This window comes from Protopterus annectens, chromosome 4.part0 (genome assembly GCF_019279795.1).
Source record: "Protopterus annectens isolate FY-2018-M chromosome 4.part0, PAN1.0, whole genome shotgun sequence".
Classification (NCBI taxonomy): domain Eukaryota; kingdom Metazoa; phylum Chordata; order Ceratodontiformes; family Protopteridae; genus Protopterus; species Protopterus annectens.
The window spans coordinates 791,985,264-792,003,664 of NC_056733.1; the positions used below are offsets into that span (position 1 = coordinate 791,985,264).

The 18,401-nt window shown below is 38.6% G+C and overlaps 1 protein-coding gene across 12 annotated transcripts in view; it reads right to left on the reverse strand.

Moving 5' to 3' along the window:
* Positions 1-18,401, reverse strand: part of LOC122799590 (RIMS-binding protein 2-like) — a 2,967,700-nt gene that overhangs the window by 550,013 nt on the left and 2,399,286 nt on the right. For all 12 annotated transcript variants that reach the window (XM_044068753.1, XM_044068745.1, XM_044068749.1 and 9 more), the window contains one exon: positions 320-469. In XM_044068753.1, the coding sequence (XP_043924688.1) occupies positions 320-469 (150 nt within the window). The remainder of the gene's footprint in view (positions 1-319; positions 470-18,401) is intronic.

The following is an 18,401-nucleotide window of genomic DNA, read 5'->3' on the forward strand; positions in this document are numbered from 1 at the left end:
TTAAAATATGAAGCTCTTCTCCTCCTCTCAGAATGACTGCATCCATTCTTAAGAGTGAAAATGTAGAGAAGCAACTGCAGATATAATTGAAAAGTCTAGGTAAGTAATGCATTTGGGCATATGGAAACAAACAAAATATAAACCCAATAGGACTGCACTTTTACTTTAAACCACAGAATCAGTGGAGTTAAATACCTGCATCAGTCTTAGTTTTAGTACAGTATGTTGCTAACAGGTGACGATGACTACTGATACCAAGTTTATGCATTCATAGTTATTTGCTATAAAATTTAATGGAAGCACCTTAGCTGACAATTACCTGCCTTCCAAGCTCAGAGCCCCTCAAGAAGTCATCAACAGAAGCTCCTCTCCTTTTTATGTGCGGTGAATCATATCCTTCCTCCTCCTCATCTGAATTCATTATCTGCATGGCATTGCTTCTTTCACTGAAGATATTTCTCCTTTCAGCCTACGAAAAGAAAGTAGATAAAAACGCTTTCTAATCAATAAAGCAACATAAAGGCCGCCATGAGGATAATTAGGATGCAGTAGTGAAAGCAAATATTTGTCAATGACAGTTTTAGATTTGCACTTAATGAAGTACAACACAATAGCTAAGGCATAAACGCAGTAACAAATCTTGATTGCCGCCATTTATATTTCCCCCCTGCCTCCCTAGCTACATTCAAAACATTACTGAACTCAGTCCTAGGTCTAGCCAAACACAATAAAGTGTTCATCCTAAGTGACTTCAACTTGGACTTTGTTGGCCTTGTAAAATCAAACTTGAATCAAATTATCCTCTCACATAATCTATTGCAAACTGTCTCAGAAGGCTCATGGTTTAACCCTCAGACCAACAAATCTCCATTACTTTATTAGACTCATACCGACCTGCATTACTTTACTTGAATCATACAGACTTTCCAGAAAAAATGTATGATACTGTAATAGTCTACAAATGTTTTGACACCAAAACCCAATCACATCCTCCTGTTCTCTTAAAAAACTCAGACTCCTTAATTGTATTACAATCCACAACATCACAAAGTCCGCAGCTATTTGCATAGACTGGACCTTTACTACCCAAGTTGACAAAACACCATCTATTTTTCTAAACATGCTTACACACACCTAAATCAACTCTATCTACTGAAAACCAGATGGCTAAAATTCTCCTTTGCTCTCCAACTCATCTCTGATCTAGTTAAGCTGATAAGAAGCAGAGATGAAGCCTGGAGGGAATAGAAAAGTAATTCAAATGACCAAGACATACTGCTCAATGGAAGGCAAACCAGTGATCCTACAGCAAGTTACTGTAGACCCCAGGAAGTATCCCATATCAGATGACCCAAAAACCTTTTGGAATGCTGCCAAAAATTTAACATCTAATAAAATATGTCATAAAGTCAAAGCTAATGAACCAAAAAGGCGTAACGAGTCCAAGAAAACCTCGCAAGTACAAAGAAATAAAAAAAGTCAAAGCTCTTAAAGTATCACATATGATACTTTAGTTGTCTTCCACAGCGACATATCATTCCTCCCAAGTCTCCACCAGTCTTTGCACAGGTTCTAAACCCTTCCACCAGTTGTGACTCTTACACATTACCTTGGAATTTCCACAGTTCTACTTCCAAACCATTACTAAAAAAAGAAAGCCATGAAAAAACTACGTGACCATTGTATTCATTTGCTCTATCCCATCCACCTTAGAATATTAAAATAAATTCTGAGTTTCTTGCCATTCTCCTCACTCATATATTTAAAATATCACTTACTACCAAAAGCATTCCCTATGCTGCTTAAGCATGCTACTATGATTCCTTCTCCCTAAGAATTCCAGCCTCAGAATTGATGATAATGATTAACAATCTCTTGCTAACATTGACTCCATAGTCAAACTTCTTGAAGCTCTGATTTACATTTAAAACCCTAGAATACCTTAAATAAAGTCAATTTTCTTTTGAAAAATACTCAGATCTATAAAATTGCATTTCATTTCTCCTGTTTTATCTGTAACTAACCCCAGCTTTAATTCTATATCCTTTTAAGAATATCAGAAAATTATACTCTGTGCCTATGACATAGTCTATAAGTTAGTGCAAACATACAGTGTAAATTGCAGTTAAAATTTCAGTTTAACATATAACAATTTAAGCTAACACTACATACTTACCAAAGCCTAAAGAAACACTTGGAGTCAGTGTTAGCCCGCTTCGCTCACCCTCGCTGTGTTTGGGCTTGCTCAGCTCCCCTCCCTGCCCCCTATTCCCACCCGCCCCCACTACTTCTACTTTTATTCTAACCCCTAATCACCTGACCAGTAGTCCAACCCCTAATTCCCTAACAACTAGCCCAACCCACTCATCCTAACCCCCTCACCCCCAATCCAATTACATCCCACACTGATCCCACTCCCAACAACACATTCCCAGACAACACAACTCTACCCTTACACACAGCCAACCAGGAATCCTAGTCGTACTTCTCACTCAAAGTAGTATCATGTTATCCACACTCGCATCCCTATCACTAGCTCTATCACTAACCTTCCTAACTTCCTTACAAACAGACCTACCGCTGCACAACTACTATCACACTACCCACACTAGCCCACCCTCTCAAACCCACTCAGACTTCTACATGTGCCCTACAATCATAAATCTTACAACTACATATTACTCACTAACAAAAATTACACCATCTCACCACACTAAGAAAAACTCTCATAGACCAAACTCACAAACAATTAATATTAAAAAACACATACTGACACTCCTACAAACTCTGCTAACCTCTGGTGACATTCACCCAAATCCAGGTCCCCTCTCAGCTAGACAAACATCTGACCTGCTAATCCTAAATCTCAACATAAGAAGTATTACCAACAAGCTAACAGACCTACATGCATTCATAGCCCACTACAACCCTGATATACTCACCATTACAGAGACCTGGCTTAAACCCAATATCCAAGATGAAGACTTTCTTCCCCCAGGGTATAATACACTTAGATCTGATAGAACATACAGGAAAGGAGGAGGAGCAGCCATTCTCTTTAAAAACACCCTTAACCTCCAGCTACTGCACACCACACCACCCACTTTTCAAAATGCTGAAGTCCTATTTTCTGTCCTATCCATAAGAAACACCAAGAAGATCAATATAATATGCTGCTACATACCTCCAGGCAACAACTCGCTCATAATAGAAGACATCCTACACTGGACAAAGGACAATCTACCTCAGGAAACAATCCTACTAGGAGACCTTAACACTGACTGGGCAGCCTGTAACCCCAGCAGCCCTTCTACTCATATCAATATATATGGGTTCTCTCAACTAATTAAAGAACCAACTAGAATAGATGAGAAAACAACGAGAGAATCCATACTGGACTGGACACTAACCAACTATCCCAAACAAAACTATACAGTAGGCTGTCTCCCAGATGACTTAAGTGATCATCTCCCCACCTTCCTACTCCAGAAACACTCCAATCACCCCAAACCAATAGTCTACAAATTTGTACGAGATGACCGTAACCTTACCCCACGATACCTAAATACTGTCCTAAGCCACTGCAACTGGGAACTGCTATGGACACTTGAGTTAGACAGGCAGTAGACTACTTCAATACTACCTTCTCTAACATCCTTAACAGTGTACCTCCCAGCAGAAAGATCAGAGTTAAAGCCAACTATGCACCCTGGCTAAATAGGGACACCAGAGCCTTACAAAAAGCTAGAGATAAAGCCTGGAAAATCTGGAAAACTGATAAATCCCCTAGCTCCAGACAATACTATCAACAGCTTAGAAACAAGGCCAAGGCTGAATCCAAAATAAACAAACAAAACTATTTTCTTAGCGCCCAAAGGAAATATTCAAATAGTCCACAAAAATTCTGGCATGCCATTAACTCCCTACTAAAGCCAGGCAAAACCACAACACCAGCACCCATCTCTACTAACAATACCCTAGACATAGCTTCTCAATTTAATAACCATTTTACTAAATCCATCTTAGCCCTGTCCAGTCAAATAACCAAAAACAGTCTACCTCAATCACAACCTAACCTATCCCACACCACCCCCTCTTTCAGACTATCACCAGTGTCCACCTCAGCTATCAAAAAACCCCTCCTAAAACTAAAGTCAACAACACTAGCAGCTGATAACATACCTGCTGCATACCTAAAACTGGCTAGTGACTCCCTATCATATCCTGTCTCCATTCTTATCAACTGCTCCATACTAGAATCCTACATACCCAAACTCTGGAGAGTATCTCACATCATTCCTCTCCATAAAGGAGGTAATTCTTACAAATTCTCCAACTACCGACCTATTGCCATCCTTTGCCCCATATCCAAAATTCTTGAGAAATTCATCCACTTGCAAGTGATGACATTTCTTAACACACACAATCTACTATCTACCACACAACGCGGTTTCCGTCCACATCACAGCACTACCACAGCCCTTGTATCCTTCACTAATTATATAAACCTTCACAGGAAGGATAACAAATATGTATCATCCATTTTCCTAGACCACTCAAAAGCATTTGATATGGTCTCCCACTCCATTCTACTAGACTCACTAACATGATTATCCTTCACCTCCTCTACTATAGCCTGGTTCAGAAGCTACTTGTGCGACAGGCAACAATCAGTCCAGTGAAAGGAACTCTGTCTACACAATTTCCAACCACCATAGGAGTCCCACAGGGCTCTATACTGGGCCCACTATTGTTCTCTATTTTCACAAATAACCTCAAATGCTCTACACAACATGCCACACTCATACAATATGCGGTTGATTCAACCCTGATCTGCTCCGCCTCATCTCCCACCATCCTACATACACTCACTCAAGATACCTTTATCTCAGTAGAAAAATGGATATCGGGTATCCAACTAATTCTAAATCCCAAAAAGACAAAACTGCTACTATTTACCCCAATAGATAAAAAAACCCTCTCCTTTACCATAACATCTAAGGACGGCACCATCATCTCCCCTTCTAACCGCACCAAACTTCTGGGCATTGAAATAGACATTAATCTCCACTTTGATGTTCACATCTCACATACCATAAAACTAGTACACAAAAAACTAGGCTCCCTAAACAGGCATACGTCCTTTCTCTCACAAAAAGCAAGAGTCACTCTTGCACAAAGCCACCTCCTCTCAACTCTATTATACGCAGCACCAATCTTTACCCAAATCAGACAATGTGACCTAGACAAACTAGAATCATGCTACAATAAAATAGCCAAGTTTGCTACTAACTCAACCTATAGAACCCATCACTGTGCTGCACTAAAAGAACTAAAATGGCTTGAGCTAACACAGCTACTTAACTATCACCAGCTGAGCACAGCCTACAATATTCTCAAATATCCTGAAAAAAAAACCCTCACTATCCAACCAACTTGCTATCTATACTGCAAACCGGTACCTAAGATCCAGTGAAAAATCTCTCCTCTCCATCACCAAGGCTAACAATAATGCAGGGAAAGCACTCTATTCCCACACCGTTGCTAGAAAATGGAACTCTCTTCCCCTATCCGTATCCACTGCCCCCTCCACATCCATATTCAAAAACTCCCTCAAATCACACCTTCTTAGTACCTGGTTATGCCCTTGAATCACATAACCCTACCCATACTACTATTAACTCCTCAAATTCCTCTCTGATCACATGCTGGAGCTCTGATCCCCTGTAGGCTTGGTCATCTGAAAGGGTACTTTTAACTGTAGAATCTTACTTGATATATTTTCTTCTCTTACCAACGTATAACTGACATTGTCTTTTTACCCATGTTCTATATCTTCTTTTACCTGGAGTGTTTTTATTAATTTATTGTTATATTGCTATGCTCAGCATGCATGATGTAACCTGTTTTGTGTATTATGCTGGATGTACTGTATTTGTATAACTTGATGTTGGAGTTTTTCTCACCGGGCCTCCGCTGAAAATGGACCTGGTCCAGTCGGAATTTCCCAGTTAACAAATGTAAAATAAATAAATAAATAAAATAAATAAATCTGACATTTTGTCTGATAAACAATAAGGTCTCAATGCAAAATACAGCACTACCACAGATATCTTTACTCCCATCAACCAGATATACTCCAATACAGAGGAAGGCAAGCTTACTACTACAATCTTTGTAGACATCTTTGACGATGTGAGGTAGTGCCAGCTATGCTAGACAGAGAGTAGGGCAGTGTATGTGTAGCATATGCCAGCATAGCTAGCTGGACTTTTATAAAGAATTTTATGTCATTTTTATATCAAACTGATTTGTACAGATGCTTGTGTTAAAAAGTATTTGTAAATCTGCTTGTGTTAAAAATTTATCAGAAGTGGGACCTGCTGGAGAGAAAAGAAATATACATGTATGTCAGGCTATGTTGTGGTAACTTCTGAAATGTATGTATGTTAACAGGATACTGGAAGGGAAGGGGTTAAGCTCAACCCAGCTTACCTTAAGAAAAATAGTTTGAAATTAAAATAATTTAGTTTAGGCCATAAAGATTTTATCTCACAGGTCTGAATGCAACCTGAGATTAAATGTTTTGGAAAGGCCTGGATCTTATTGCCCTTATTGGTAAACTACCTGCTACCCTTGGGTGCAAGAGAATGACTGGTTAGTCACTACAAGAAGGATGAAAGTACTGGAATTATTTTACAGTCTCCAGATACCTCAGCAAAGCTCCAGGTATGCTTTGTGACACATTTATGCTAGAGTCTGGTTCATCTCTAGTCAGAGGGGTAGTGAGGGGAAATACAGAATCGGGTGCCCAGTTGTGATATCATTCTATAGCCAACATTGAAATTATTTTAGATATTAGTGAGTGAGAGATGTGATAGTGTCACTCAGCACTCTGTGATTGGAACTGACACAAGACACTCATACACTTCATCCTGCCTTGCTTTAGTAAGTAACCAGAGAATTGTAACTCTTCAGTCAGTTAGGAAAATAGTGAGATTAGCTAAACGTGTTGTTTTTCTGTATCTGTCTAAGTATTTCCATCTAATTTATTTGTTATATTTCTTGTGAATTGAAACTCTGGTATTTATTGTAAATAGATATTCAGTATTTTCATATTTTCTATTTTATTATTTATTATTAAATATATCAGAACCTTTCATTGTGGTTGGTGTTTTAGAAAATAGCTTAACCTTGGAAAGTAAGTACATTTATTTGGTGGCATTGTGGGCTTCATGCTCCTGAAAGTCTTGCTGCTTGGCCTGCAAACATTACCATTTGATTAGTAGTAATTTTACTAAGAGTAATTGGGTACCCTGGTAAGAACCTTAAAATAGCTGGCTGGTGACAGTGACTATACCTTATAGCCTGGGCAGAGGGGGCATAGCTGGTAAATCTGTGCCAGATTTTCCCAGGTGTGCGTGTGTGTGTGTGTGTGTGTGTGTGTGTGTGTGTGTGTGTGTGTGTGTGTGTATGTGTGTGTGTGTGAGAAAATCAAATATCAAAGAGTGTGTGTGTGTGTGTGTGTGTGTGTGTGTGTGTGTGTGTGTGTGTGTCAGTATTTGGAACAGGGAAACAGAGTTCCTTTTTCTGCAGATAGAAAGGTAAAGTCTTATTTGGGGCCTGGAGGAGGAAGTCCAGCCCAGGTCTGGGTGTGCTCCCTGTGTGCTCTTAAGGAAAATTGTGCTTGGTGCACAGAGTTGCATCTGAAAATACTGTGTGTATCTATTTTTAAATCCATAAAAAACAAACGACTGCTGCAGCAACAAGTTAATGCCTCACTTCAATGATAAATGCAAATAAAATCCAACAAAGTATAAGCTGTAGGTGAGGCAATGGTGCTTCCTAATGCATACAAGCAACGACAGATCAGTCCATGTAAAAAGCAAATTTATTTTATTTATAAAAACAGATAAGCGCTTTCTCTACAAGAGCTTCGTCAGATCTATGACAAGACACTGAGAACCAGGATATAAATGCAGTATTAATTAATCAATCAACCTATCTGATGAAAGGTTTAATCAAATCTTAAAGCAGCACTGATTTAAAAAGTAATAATAAAAATAAGCATAATAATAATAGTAAATTCTCACACAAACAAGCATACAAATAAATTGATTTGTACTACACAAATTCATATGTAGAACATGATTGAGCCAACATATCCATAAATGCAAATGCTTACATAATAAAAATACTTATATATTAAAATGCACATAAAAATAATGTTGCAATTCACTTCACATTCCTGCGCTGCTTCAATCTGGGTTTAATTGAGGCTCGTTCATTGAGACCTGACCCAGAATCAGCTCTCAATAAAATTATCCATTCACATTCCCTACTCTCAGTGTAGTTCACAACATCACCTCCCCTCTTATTCGGTGTAACAACTTCTAGAACCTTAAATAAGAAAGTGTGTCCTTCTCCAAACAAAGTAAAATGTTTAGCTAGGGCATTGCTTTGTGTACCTTTCCTAATGTGGTATATATGCTCTCTCATTCTGTCACGCAAAGGACGATTAGTTTTCCCAACATAGAAAGAGTTGCATGAACTACAAGTAGCCAAATATACCACATGGGGTGTCATGCAATTAGCCTCAGTGGTTGTATTAAAAACTGCATGTGTATCTGGGTGCAAGAAACTAATGCTTTCATCTATATAAGAACAGAAGTTACAATGCTTGCAGGGCCTGGTGTATCCAATGCACCTGGCTCTTTTATCAAATTTGGGATAGCAAAGTAATTTCTTTAAATTATTCGTATTCCTATAGATGAAACGGGGTTCATCCCCCACTATCTCTCTTATTTCATCATCGACATGTAAAACACCCCAATATTTACCAATAATCTCCTTCACCTTCCAATAGTCTGATGAAAAATAAGTAGTGAATTTAACTTCCGAATGGCTTCTATATCCCCTCATATCTTGTTGGGAACATCTAGGTCCAAAATATGGTGAGGCTGTGGTTGTACGGAGTTCACAGGCTTCAAATAAATATTGATTAACCTCTCCATCACCATACCCCTATGTATCAATCTATCTCTGAGATCATTTAACTCAACAGTAAGGCCCTCTTCCATAGGATTCAGCCTAGAGGCTCTGACCGCCTGACCCTTCATTATATTCCTGAATACAAATGGTGGATGCATACTGGATCTCATAAGTAGTGAGTTACTATAACAAGATTTACGGTACACCCCCGTGTTTATCATGCCACTAGGAAGCTTCTCTATGTACAGATCTAAGTATGATATTTTTTGATCTGAGTACTGCATTGTAAACCTAAGGCAGGTGGTCAAAGTGTTCATAGTCAAAAACATAGTCTTTAACTGTAGATCTGTTCCCTTCCAAAGAAGGAAGAGGTCGTCCACAAAGCGTTGATAGAAGATCACATGTTCTTTGAACAATGTCTCTCGAAACAACACATGTTCTTCCCAATATGCCAGGAACATGTTGGCGTAGCTATTGGCACAATACGCCACACAAGAGGGCCTTACTGTTGAGTTAAATGGTGCAGGAAATCCGAGCAGTGTTACAGAATTTTGGGGACATGTTCACTGGGAAACCTGGATATACTCACATAGTGCAGTACAGTAGTAAGGTCAGCAATGCTAATTTGGGTTATTTTTCTTCTAATGATGTTTCAAGAAAGTTTTGTGTAGAAAACAGCAGTTTGGCTGTTTTCTACTGTTTACCCAAGACACATAAAGGTCTCTGTAATTTGACTGGGAAACCTATTGTGTCCGCTGAAAAGTATTTTTTAAAACTTATTAGTACTTTTTTACATGAGTTTTTGAAAAAATATGTTCTGGGATTACCCTCATATGTAAGAGATAGCCAAGACTTTTTACTAAAATACAGGGCTTTAGATGGAATAGCTCTATGTATTGGCTATGTATGGATGTAAAAAGCTTGTATACCAGCATCAGGCATGATGTTGGTGTCCAAGCTTTGTTTCATTTCTTGGGCCATTCCCCTATGTCCTATTTTGTGATTGATTTGGTGTTTTTTTTTTGTCTAAAGCATAATTTTTTTCACATTTAATGGGGAGGTCTTCCACCAGCTGCAAGGTACTGCAATGGGGGCAGCTTTTGCCCCCATGTATGCAAACCTGGTGATGGGTAAATATGAGCTTGATAATATATACCATCATAACTTTTATAAAACCCAGGTCTTGCTATATTTAAGATTTATTGATGACCTCATATTTTTATGCGATGGTCCTACGGAGGCAGCCTCTCATTTTGTGGAAGACTTACAAATTAATAACATGGGTTTACAATTTGATGGCATTCAGCTTGGTGTGGAGGCAACTTTTTTAGACATTAAGCTTAGTCAATTAAATACTAGGTTATATAATACATTTTACGTATAGAAATCAGTTTCTATATGGTAATAGTTGCCATCCAGACCACCTGATAAAGATTTTACCTTATAATGAGTTTTTAAGAATACATAGATTATGGAATAGGGATGAAATCTTTATGCAAGAAATTTTGGAATCAGAAAATACATTCCTAAATAGGGGTTATAAGATGGAGATAGTCTTGGAGGCTAAGGCTAGGGTTATAGATCTAAGGTGGCCTAATGTCCAAAATAATATGGGGGCCCAAAGCATTAGGGACAGAATGTGTTCTTGGTTTGATGATAACATTAATAATATTTTTTTTGAATATGCAGCTAATAAGGAAAGGAATTTAAGTAATGTTTTCTTTGTAACCACTTATAATATTATTAGTGATAAAATAGTCAACACAGCTCGTTAATTTTGGCCTATGTTGGTTAGAGATAAGGAATTAAATAAGTTGTTGCCAGAAAAGTTAAAAAATTCTTATAAAAGGGCTAGAAACCTTAAAGACATGGTTGTACATAATCAATCTTAATTGCCCATAATGAATGTTAGTGTGAAATGTCTATATTTAAAGGCACTATACCATGTAATAAATGTTCTATATGTAAAAATGTGATCAATAGTTTTAAATATATTAATGGACATCGATTTTTTATTAGGGGTAATTTTAGTTGTAATACATGTGGAGTTATATATGCTCTTAGGTGTAGTTGCAATAAATACTAAGTTGGTGAGACTAGTTGAAGCTTCAAAGTGCGTTTTCAAGAACACTAGAGAGACATAAAAAAATGTTAAAATAGAGAGTCCTTTGGGCAGTCATTTTTATGAATTTCATAGTTGTAATCCTAACCACATTATTGGTTGTGTCTTGGAGAAAATTGAGGTATCTTTGGGGGAATTAGTAAATTTAGATACTAAGTTACGTAAAAAGGAAACATCATATATTTTAAAATTCAACACTTTGGAACATTTAGGGTTAAATAAGGAATGTGACTGGAAGTATGTAATCTATATAATTAATTGCAGTGGGTGTGACCTGTAAATTTTATGTCTATATATTTCTGCTGTTTTTTATGTTGTTTTACTCTTTGAAGGCTGTATAGCTAAGGCACTAAGTAACAAATTGGTTGGCTTGTTCATTGCTGGTGGTATAGTTTTTTTTTTGAATCCCACAAGGAGTCTGTTGTGGCATTTGTCCTACACCTCAGGACAAGGCTTAGGGAACTCATGGGCTTGGCCCAGGAGAACCTGGTAGGTACCCAACAGCAGGAAAAAAGGTCTGGTATGGCAGGAATGCTTGAGCCTGAGAGTATGCTGTGGGACAGCAGGTTTTCATGCTAATTTCTGTCAGACACAATAAACTACAGGCAGCTTGGGAAGGACCCTTCAATGTGATAAGGAAGGTCAGTGATGTTAACTACATAGTAAACCTGCTAGGCAGGATTCAAGGTCACAAACTGTACCATGTTAACATGATGAAGCCTTACCATGATAGGGAGGCCTTTGTGCTATATATTTTTAGTGGGTGGTCGGAGTAGTCTGAGGGGGGATCTGGTGACTGGTCTCCTCAGTGAGGCTCGGACTGACACCTCAGTGGAAGGGATAGTAATGTCCCAGCGGCTATCCCCTACCCAGGTTCAGGAAATCCAAGCAGTGTTACAGAATTTTGGGGACATGTTCACTGGGAAACCTGGATTTACTCACACAGTGCAGTACAGTAGTGAGGTCAGCAATGCTAATGCAGATAGGCTCTTAAGACAGGGTATAGATAAATGGGTATAGATAAATGTATAACCAGACAGGCTAATTTCTCTCAAGCAACATTTCTCCAGGGTCATTTGAGAAACTAGCTTGAGTCTTCAAAGGGGAGAGAGATGTGATGATGTGAGGTAGTGCCAGCTATACCAGAGAGGGTAGGGCAGTGCATGTTTAACATATGCCAGCATAGCTAGCTGGAGGTTTGTAAATAATTTCATGTCATTTGTATATGAAACCTATTTGTACAGATGGTTGTGTTAAAATGTATTTGTAAAACTGCATGTGTTAAAAATGTATCAACAATGGGTCCTGCTGGACAGAAAAAAATATACATGTATGTCAGGCTGTATTGTGGTAAGTTCTGAAATGTATACATGTTAACAGAGGATGCTAGGAGGGAAGGGGTTAAGCTCAGCCCAGCTTATCTTAAGAAAAATGGCTTGAAATTAAATTACTTGGTTTACTTCATAAATATTTTACCTCACAAGCTTGAATGCAGTCAGAAATGCAATATCTGGTCTGGGATCCTTTTCTTATTGTCCTTAGTGGTGAACTAATTGCTACCCTGGTTTGTCTCTACAAGAAGGATGTACAGTATTAGAATTGTTTTACAGTCTCCAGATGCCCTAGCAAAGCTCTAGGTGTGTATTATGACAGATCTGTGCTATATTCTGGTTCAGCTTCTAGTCGGGGGATAGTGTGGGAACCACAGAATTAGGTAACCAGATGTGATGTCATGCTATAGCCAGCACTGAAATTATATTAGATATTAGTGAGAGATGTGATAGTGTCACTCAGCACTCTAGCATTGGAACTGACACAAGACACCTATCCACTTCATCTTGCCTTGCTTTAGTAAGTAACCAGGGAATTGTAATTCTTCAGTCAGTTAAGAAAATAGTAATTTTATCTAAAAGTATTCTTTCTCTATATCTTCTGAGTCTTTCCACATGTGTTATTTTTTCATATTTTATGTGAATGAAACTCTGGTGTTTATTGTAAATAGATATTCAGTATTTTCATGTTTTCTATTTTATTATTTATTATTAAATATATCCAAAGCTTTCATTGTGGCTGGTGTTTTATAAAATAGTTTAACATTGGAGAGTAACTGCATTTATTTGGTGGCAATGTGGGGCTCATGTTCTGAAAGTCTTGCTGCTTGGCTTGCAAACATTACCATTTATATAGTATTTTACTAAGAGTAATTGGGTATCCTGGAAAGAGCCTTAAAGTAGCTGGCTGGTGGCAGTGAATCTACCTTATAGTTTGGACAAAGGGGGCATAGCTGGTAAATTGTGGCAGCCTTTCCCATGTGTGTGTGTGTGAAAATCAAATCTCAAAGAGTGTGTGTGTGTCAGCTACTTGGAACATGGCACAGAGCCCTGGTTTCTGCAGAGAGAAAGGTGAAGTCTTATTTGGGGCCTGGAGGAGGTAGTCCAGTCCCAGGACTGGGTGTGCTCTCTGTGTACTCTTAAGGGAAATTGTGCTTGGTGCAGAGAGCTGCATATAACAATACTGTGTGTATCCATTTTTGTTCCAAGTGAACGTCCCTCACTGGTGTCACTGGTGAGGATTAAAGCTCCTTGATTACTGGCTCAGAGGAGGGACATCACTATATCAAATATGCATTTGTGTGGATAGCAACATTCTTCCTAACAAACTCAGTTCAGCTAGCTTCTCAAGGAAGTCCACACTTGTTTTTCTAGCTGCCTCAAAGATAGATGCTTAACTATACCCTGATACCCCTCCTTCACTGAATGACAGATTAAATTCTTGGAGTCTCAAAGGGTCCTGTTCATGGCCCTTTTTCTCTTCTCACTTTTAATCAATGACTTCCCCAGCACCTCTACAATTTTAAATGCCTTATGTATGCTAATGATGTTATCATGACCAAGTCCATCTATTCTACCCATGAAATACATGAAACATTTGCAACTGACTTCAAACACATTTAGAACTGACTAGTGCAAAAATGTTACATTACATTTTCTGTACTGATTTGTATCTTTTGTCTGTGTTACTCTGAGACTATTAATCTTATTCTGTCACAAATCCCCTGCCTTGTTTTCACTATATTTACAATTTGGAAGAGAACTTATTTTCTAATAAGTATTATACTGCTAGCAGTTACAGTGTATTACTCAGTTATGGTTACTGAGTGTCTCTCTTTAGTTAATCATACACTGTTTGTAGTTGTAGCTTCACTAGTATGAAGGGATAAAGTCTGGACTGTACCTCAGGTGTCCCGAGTTTGATTTGTAGCCAGATTACTAGAGGAATGGGCAAGAGAAGAGACAAGAATAGATAGGTAATGTCTGCTCATCTGTTCTTGTAGGGGGGGGGGGTGCAGGTCTGGGCTGCACTTCCAATGGTAAAAAATTCTGGCAGAGACCAAAGATCCTATGGCAGGACTGGCTAAAATGGAGGAAAGAACGTTCTGAGGCATATATAATTTGCAGATGAGTGATGTGGTCTCTTTTAGGTCCACTGCATGCTGAAGCCTGTATTGTGCCACTGGGGAAGTGCGGTAGGGGTCTAGCGCTTAAATCACAAACCCCTTGTCTGCAAGTATAGATAATGGCACAGCCTCTGCCACTCAATAAATAAAGAATAAATGTAAGCGTCTTGCCTCCTGCAGGGAACATCAGCTGAGCGAGTGCCGAAATGAAAGCTTGATAGTCACTGTGGACAGAAGCAAAAAAGAATAAATCAGATACTTTAAGCAGTCATAATATTTTTACTGTATACATCCCAAACTGATTTATTGACACTTTTCTCTCCAGCTCTTCACTGAAAACACACACTACCTCAGTGTACCACTTCAACATTTGTGACATTTACTTTCCATTATGGTGTTTCTAAGCCAGCATACTATATCCTATTTATCAGCATTTGATCACTATATCCTTCAGTCTTATGCTGTGTGACTCATCCAGGTTAATGTGAAAGTAGACGCTTATGCTTAGTTTTGGAAAACATTATTTTTGATAGATGTCATAAATCATAATTCACTGTTGCCATACAAGTAAAAAGAATGTAGTAGTTCTTGTAAAGCCACTGAATTACTTAAAGCAGCTAAATGAACTCCAAATAAAAGCTCAATAAAATACAAAATAGCATTAGCAACCTCTTGAAAAGCTCCATGGATGACCTGGACCTCAGATGGTAGGGTGATGGATTCCACAGATAATAAGCTAAATACGAAAATTAATAAATGCATACATATACACATGTACATTGATGTCAACTTATGTTTACACAGGATGGCATTTATGAAAAATCCTGTTTACAAAGCTAGTTCAGATGTGCTATGCACTGTGCCACCTAATGTAGGCAGAATGTCGTCCACTCTGCTGAATGTGCTACAGATATGTCTACTGCTTGCTCTCTGCTCAGTAGTGTAGAGATGTACCTATGATGCACACTCTGCCTGAATGGTGTGAAAATGTACTTACTGTCCACTCTCTACCCAGTGGGTTACAGATGTATCTACTACTCACACTCTGTCCAAATGCTGTGAAAATGAACTTAATGTCCAATCTCTGCCCATTGAAGTCCAGAATAACTTACTGCCACTACACCCTGTGGAGTACAGAGGCACAAGAGAACAAAATAATGCCAAAGAAACACAGGACTAGACCAGCAACATAGCTAGGTGTAAAACAAGTTGTGAGGCTGCCAGCCCAGCTATCTGGAATCTTGTAAATAATCATATGTCATTTGTAAATATTAATATGATCCATAGGCTTGTCTTACAAATGTAAGAGAACTATACGTTATGTGTATATTAAACTACTGGTGCAGAAGTGTGCGTTGAACTGTATGTTATGTACGGAGCTTCAAGAATTTAACCACAGTGTACCCTACTGGAAGATAACAGAAATGTATATGGACTATGTGCCTGTGCAAATTCGTGTTTTCATGGTAGAAGCTGGAACACACAGAGTTAACTTGCAAACCCTCAAGAAAATAAATTGAAAAGTCAAGGGTTTTAAGATTTTGTTTCAGTGCAGCAAGGAGACAGGATGTCTAGAACTAAAAGCTTCTTTCTATTGTCTTGAAACAGAAATAATTACTAGGTTTCAAATGTAAAAGTGTTAATTGTTTTATGACTTCCAGTTCTAGAAAAACTTCTGAGAGATATGTACTTCTCACATAGAGATGTTAAAAATTACGTTAGTTTCTGTTAGCCTGGGAACTGAAGGCAGGTGACAAAGAGTGATGTCATCCTAGCTAACCCAGCAGTAATGTTTAGTATTAATTTAAGAACTATCTTAGAGAGTGAGTCTGTGCATTTTGTATTTGTCTTTGGCCCTAGAAATATCCCACTCATCAGCATTTCTGCCTGTGTCGTGCTAATAGTAAGTAACTAGGGAAAATTGATATTTTTTAGATATAGATAGGAATTTCATAAATATTAGTTTAGATGTTTTCTATATTTATTTGAGACTTCCTGCAATGTTGTTTTAAACTATTTCCTGTGATTCTGAACTATGTAGTTACTGTATTAACTGAGTATTGTTTTGTTCTTTGACTATTTATTATTAAATATATTTAAACATTTTAATTGTATCTGGTTTGTTTAGAGATATTTAAGCTCTTAGAGTACTTGCATATGTATCTGGTGACAATGTATAGGCCACTCCTAAACAGCCTTGGCCATGGTCACACTTACCATTTGGATAATAGTAACATTACACAGTAAGATTGGGCACCCTTTGGTAAGGGCCTTAAAAGTAGTTGATAAGGGGTGGCTGATGGCAGTGATAACTACCTTATAGTTTGGGCAGAAGGGGGCATAGCTAGTAAATCTGTGCCAGCCTTTCCCAGGTGTGTGTGTGTGTGTGTGTGTGTGTGTGTGTGTGTGTGTGTGTGTGTGTGTGTGTGTGTGTGTGTGAGCTACTTGGGGAGGGACATGAAGCACTGGTTGGACAGAGAGGGTGCTGGAGGTCTTAACTTGGCTAAGATCTTAACCATATAGCTGTGCCAGTGGGGAGTCTTACTGGGGATCTGGAGAAAGAGGCAGAAACCAGCCCCAGACTGACTGTGATCTCTGTGTGCTCTTAAGGGAAATTGTACTTTACTGTGTGTGTACTCCCAATGTGGACATCCCTCACTGGTGCTAGTGGTGAGGATTGAGGTTCCTTGATTACTGGGTCAGTGCAGGGGTGTCACACAAGTTCTGAAAAATTCAGCATTATGGATGAAGCTGCCAGGTAACAGGAAAAGAGGAAGGTCGAAGATAAAGTTTATGGATGTGGTGAGAGAGGACATGCAGATAGTTGGTGTGACAGAGCAAGATGCAGAGGACAGGAAGAAATGGAAACAGTTGATCCGCTGTGGTGACCCCTAAAGGGAGCAGCCAAAAGAAGAAGAAGAAGATACCTCATTTCCATACACCTGAGCTGTCAGTGCAAACTATGCATTGTGTACTGTGGCATGACTCAGTGACATACAGCTCAGTGTGCAGACTGTTGCCATAGAAATGGGACAGTAACTAAGGGAGTGGCTGATGGTGTGGATAGCACCTCTCTGTGCAGCTTTATCTATCAGTGATGGACTGCACAAGAATGCATCAAGACGGGGCAGCTAAGGTGGTGAGACTGCAGTATTTGGTGCTGATAAAAATATGTTGGCATGCAACATGCCCAGCACTATGCAGAACTGTACACCCCTTTTGAAGAATTGCTAAAAACGTCTGTATAGCATACTGAAATGTGAATTTGTAATTAACTATGCTTCACTCTAATTGATAGTACAGATCAGTAAAAGTCTGTTATATTGATTTGCGGAAAGCAGTAACATTGGAAGTGGGACTTGTATGAATCAAACTGTTCCACCACTAATGCTATGGAAATCATTACTAACAACGTATTTCAATTTATCTTATCACTTAATGATTCATGAATTGCACCCAGACTCACTAAGGTATATGGTGACATGTATACCTCTTGTAGTGAAGTTTTATGCTCATGACGTACACAGTCAGTCACTTTATTATACCAGGTAGCATTTCCAATGCATCATTTACTGCACTTCAGATTAAAGTATTTTTTCTATCTTGCGTCTTTCCTGTAGAATTTACCACCCTGCTGGTCAAGTTCTAAGTCCTCCATTCAGCTTTTCAAGAGATCCCTAAAGATCTTTTTATTTCATCAAACTTTAATGTTACAAATATCCAGGTAGCTCTCCACAGGATAAGTGTTCCACTGCTTAAAAGTATACATCCAAATAATCCAATACACAGAACAGCAGTGAGGCAGCCAGGCAGTGTACGAACCATAAAACT